At 47.0% G+C, this 4,793-nt stretch overlaps 1 protein-coding gene across 1 annotated transcript in view; it reads right to left on the bottom strand.

Annotated features, from left to right (window-relative positions):
* Positions 1–351: 351 nt before the first annotated feature.
* Positions 352–4,793, bottom strand: part of EAH_00061560 (hypothetical protein) — a gene marked incomplete at both ends in the record, with an annotated part of 5,791 nt that continues 1,349 nt past the window's right edge. Inside the window, 9 exons of the mRNA XM_013396987.1 lie at positions 352–585; positions 874–1,077; positions 1,309–1,554; positions 1,773–2,090; positions 2,364–2,594; positions 2,932–3,050; positions 3,211–3,580; positions 3,850–3,974; positions 4,204–4,454. Of these exons, the coding sequence (XP_013252441.1) occupies positions 352–585; positions 874–1,077; positions 1,309–1,554; positions 1,773–2,090; positions 2,364–2,594; positions 2,932–3,050; positions 3,211–3,580; positions 3,850–3,974; positions 4,204–4,454 (2,098 nt within the window). The remainder of the gene's footprint in view (positions 586–873; positions 1,078–1,308; positions 1,555–1,772; positions 2,091–2,363; positions 2,595–2,931; positions 3,051–3,210; positions 3,581–3,849; positions 3,975–4,203; positions 4,455–4,793) is intronic.

Below are 4,793 nucleotides of genomic sequence, written 5' to 3'. Positions count from 1 at the left end.
AGTTGTTCTTATCTCACTCAGCAGACGACGCATCATCTGCGTAATGATGAGTTGGAATTATGTTTCGATTGATTTGTGCGATGAGGCAACTACGGCAACTGTTGCTTTCGTGCATCATCAGGGCCAGTAACACCTCATACAGATGAGGTGTACACGGATACAAATCGCCAATAGTGCATGAGATCCTTTGGCCATCTCCCTTTAATTCTGTTCTTGTCGTCGCTGTCTTCGCGCGTTCAATGAATATATATACGTATATATATATATATATACATATATATATATATATACTTAGTCGCTGATTCGTGCGTAGCAAGCAGCTAACTGTAGCTGCCTCTACCAGCCTTTGCCTTAGAAAGTAGGGGGGAATCGTTCTGTGAGTGCTTGCTTATGGAGTGCTGCTCTGTACTCGGCGACTTGCTGCTTTATAATGGCCAAGCGAGAATGCACTCCGACAAAGTGCCGGTTGTCTTTCAGACCCCCCATGCAGCGACTTGCATGCGTCATAGCCAATTCAATTTGCAGCAGCATATCTGTCAACTGCTGTGCAGCAACATCTGCTCTCGCGCGCTCCTCTTCATTCAGCTGCATAAAGCAAACAAAACATCAGCAGTACAAGGACAAGAACAGCAGCACCTAAGCCACACATAACCTTTTTCTTTGTCCTGCATCTTAAGCGCATCACCACACCTTCCATACCACTTCCTCCCTGAAGTGCAGATCATGTCTTACGTGCTGTTTCTTCTCTCTGAGCGTGGAAGCCAATGGCAACACCCGTACATGTATTAATGCATATAACATTTATACAAATGCATATATGCATTCAAGCACATTTTAATGTTTCTGCATTGATAAATATATCTAGCAGCCCACCTGAGACCACAGCGGGACGCTAACTGGGGAGCCAAAGTACGGCAGATCTCCATCTTCTGTTAATCGATGAAGAAGGCCAACGTAAGTGGAAGTGGAAGCGCCTGAGACGTCGTCTTGGCTCGTCAGCCACTGATCGAATATCCAGCAGAAGATCGTTTGAATATCCGTCGAGGCCAACCGACTCTGCTGCTTCGCAAGCTCATCCTAAAGAAAGAAAGCAGGAACACAGCACGAAATATATTGCAATTCGTGACATAAACAAGGTAAAGAAAAGACACTGCGAACGAACGAAGAGAAAAAATACGCCGCAACAGATACAGACAGGAAACAATCGGATGGAGAGTAGCGTCCTCCTTCTCAGCATATTCATTTCTTTTATTTTCTGACGTTAACCTGTGCGTACATACACCAATCATCAGCCGAGCATCAAATTACCTCTTCGAAAGACGAATAAAGGCCGACTAAACAGTCAAATGATTGCCCGCACTCCGCCAGGCGCCAAGCCGGCCAAAGAAAGACTGGAATCTGCACATCCTCTCCTTCTGCATTTATCATAGTAACCTCCTTCGTGTTCCCCCATTGCGTGAGTGAGTAAACGTGTAAAACTACGGAAAGTCGCTTCAGAGATCGGCTGCAGCTATCGCGGACTGAAACGTCCGGCAACGCCATCAGATCCTTCAGCTGAAATAGCGCAGCAACGCAATGCGGAACACAATTATAATATCCTCATCTATGTCATATATATATATATGTAGATATATTATAGGAGTATTCTGCTGTCTGTATTCAAGGGGTAGTGAATAAAAATATGAGTACACTACAACGAATATGATGTATTTATATATATACATGATATTTGTCATATTGTGCGTTAAATCCACCATTTAAATAATGCTCACAGCGTCAGAGACGATCCTCGGTTGCTGCAGCACCTTTGAAGCGGAAGCGCTGAAGGAGAGGAAAGCCATGCATGCATCATCGAGAGCAGCGCGCGCAGTTTCTTCCTCTTCTGCAAATGCTGCTAATCCACGAGCAGCCGCAGTATTGACGCGCTGTCCATACAGTCGAAGCGCCGCGATCGAGGGGAAATGGGGACCAACAAGTTCAGCCACAGCATTTTCATTAATGTGCGAGTTCAACAAATCCAGAAGCTCTAAGGGTGCATACACCACCCGCTGCAGATCTAGCAGCAGCGCGAGCAGAGAACGACACCCATCCTGCAGACAAAAACGCCTCAACCGTGTTTACATTTTAAACGTCTCTACTCTTTAGCCCTTTGTACAGAAATGCAGTTCATATAATCATGAAGTGCCAATGATGATCAGAGTCGCAGGCAGCTACCAAACACGACGAATGCGAACAAAAATGGAACTGAAAATAATAGGGGCAGCGGAGCAACAAACACAGCAAACAGCAGCAAGAGCGGCAGCAGCAAGAATAGGCACTCGATTCCGTTCAACAAGTTTCAGCTCTGTCTGTCTGCAGCTTACCAAGGGGCTGTTATTTTGCTTCGTAGATTTATCTGAAGGTCCCGAAACCGCCGTTGAAACTTGGTCGCAAAACGCTGCGATTTCGTCTGCTTCAATGGATTGCTGGGCAACTGAAGACGATACAACGCCCGATAGCAGAGCCCGCTCTCTTTTAACTGACTGCAAGTGCGTTACTGCCAACACACAAAACAAATGAGCGGTATCGCGGACAAGGGCCCGCTGCAGGCCGACCTGCAGCGAACATCGGAGCAGACAAACACGCATGTACGTACACCACAGATGACGATCTATCCGACGAAACGTCAAAAAGGAAGAAATGCATGCGCATTGCTTGCAATGCAAACAGCTATCTGCCTTGAAGCATAAACACAATACTCCACTGAAAGCAATGTCGCTGGCAGCCTTCTTTGTCTTTCCCTGCAGCAAAAAGAGCTCCTGCCTTATGCATAATACACCCACTACCTGCTTCCTTCCATTAAGCAACTCAGAGAAACCCAACAGGCGAAAACCCCACCATCTTTTGCAGCCTCTGACGATATACTACCCTAGACAATCCTTTGCGTCTTACCATTCGGATGTTGAGGTCGATTTGTCTTATGGAGTTTTCAACAGGTGTCGGTGGAGTGCCATCAGCCGATTCATCAAAAGCCAAATCACTCGGATCGCCAGAAAGGGAAAATCGTCTCGCTGCATGCAACAAAACATCTTCAGCAAAGTGGCTGATTTCTTGCTCCTCTCAATGCACGCACGCGATCGTAGCAACCGTTTGTAGACATCATACTAGCTGCAACCGAAAAATATAAAATTAAACGCCTTAATTGTAAAACATGCTGCTGCGAAGACGTACTCGTCTCACGAGAAGCGCCTGCTTGTTCTTTTGAAGCCATGTTGAGGACTCCCGGCTCGTGCTGTCCAGCGGATTGCTGAAGGAAGTTCTGTGCATTTTCCTTCGCCTTAACGAAGTGCAGAAGTCGTCGATTTAAAGAGGGCTCCTGTGCCTGCGTCTTCACCCAGACCGTTAGAAACTGCCAAATCGGCTGTGTGAGGCTACAGCAGAAGGCATCGGTTTCCGCATCAAAAGCCAACAATGTCGTTACGTCTTCCGCTGATTCGCCGCCCTCAACGGCGCCGCGAGGAGCCGAAGAATCTTGAACAGCAACTCCGCTTCTCTCGCATGCCCACTGACGTAGGCCCTGCCGACTGTGGCACTTGGCAGCCTGCAGGCGCAAGAAAACAAACAAACAGGGTGAAGGAACAAATATGCATGACGCCCACAGGATGAAGATAAGAAACGAACACAAGATCTATTATATCCGTAAAAACGATGAGTAAAGCTGAACTAAAGGGTACGCCGCCGCCGCAGGAGGAAAGCGCAACCCATATACGCCCAAGCATCCAAAGTGACACCGCTGCACAAACAACAGAAACAGACAATAGAAACAGACAATCAAGTGCACAGACGATAACGTTGTTTGTCCATCTTTACCTGCGCATACAGCCCAGAAGCTGCATAACGATCTCCCAAATCCACCGCAAACTCCGCGTCGCTCTGCGCGAGAAGACGATCGGCCATCGGGCCGTCAATGTGCAGAAGAGCCACAGGAAAGTTCTCTGCAAAAACAAGCGCAACTCAACACGTGCTGCAGCAGCTACTAAAACAAAGACAGCGGCTTTGTTCATGTCGCTTGCAACATCCTCTCGAACAGAAGCTTCTAACAATGAAGTCAAATCAACTAAAAATGAAACAAAACTACATTAAACACGGCGAGTAGCAACTGTGCATGAAGTGCAAGGCATGCTCTTTGCAACTGCGTCTTCTTAGGTGCTGCTTCTGCCTCACTGCCTCCATGACTAGCGATCCAATCTACAACATAGGTATGCAGTTTTTCATCGCTGCTCGCGAGGCACGCGTTCACTAGAGCAGCTGCACAAGCTTTGCTGTTCTGGTGAGTGTCCAGTGTTGCAGTATGCGCAGTTCCTCCTTCCTTCCTCTCCCCCTCGCTAGGCGTCGTTGCTGCTGTATCCTCCTTTTCAAACTCGATGCAGTACTGCCCAAGGCAATCCCCAACATGGCGGTAGCAACTCGAAACCCTGCAAGGCATGCACGTACGCATGTGCTCACAAACTGTGGCATGCACAATGCGCATGCATGCAACGAGCACAGAAACGCGGCGCTCTGCAGTGCTTTTCCTGCCGTCAGAAGAAGGGACATGCAACGAACTGCGTTGCTGCGTCTCTTTTAATGAGCCGACACGCAGTGCGGCAAAAGCACAAGCCAACAACCAGAACAGGGGCAAAAACAGGAACAACATGCAACGAAGAAGCGACTAAAACCCAGACATAATAACAAAAGCAACAACAATAGCAATAATAATAATAATAATAATAAATAATAATAATAATAATAATAATAATAATAATAATAATAAT

The sequence above is a fragment of the Eimeria acervulina genome, genomic scaffold, assembly GCF_000499425.1.
Source record: "Eimeria acervulina Houghton genomic scaffold, Eah_scaff1607, whole genome shotgun sequence".
Taxonomy (NCBI): Eukaryota; Apicomplexa; class Conoidasida; order Eucoccidiorida; family Eimeriidae; genus Eimeria; species Eimeria acervulina.
Note: the sequence above shows the minus strand (reverse complement) of the source record. Positions and strands in the feature narration are given on the sequence as shown.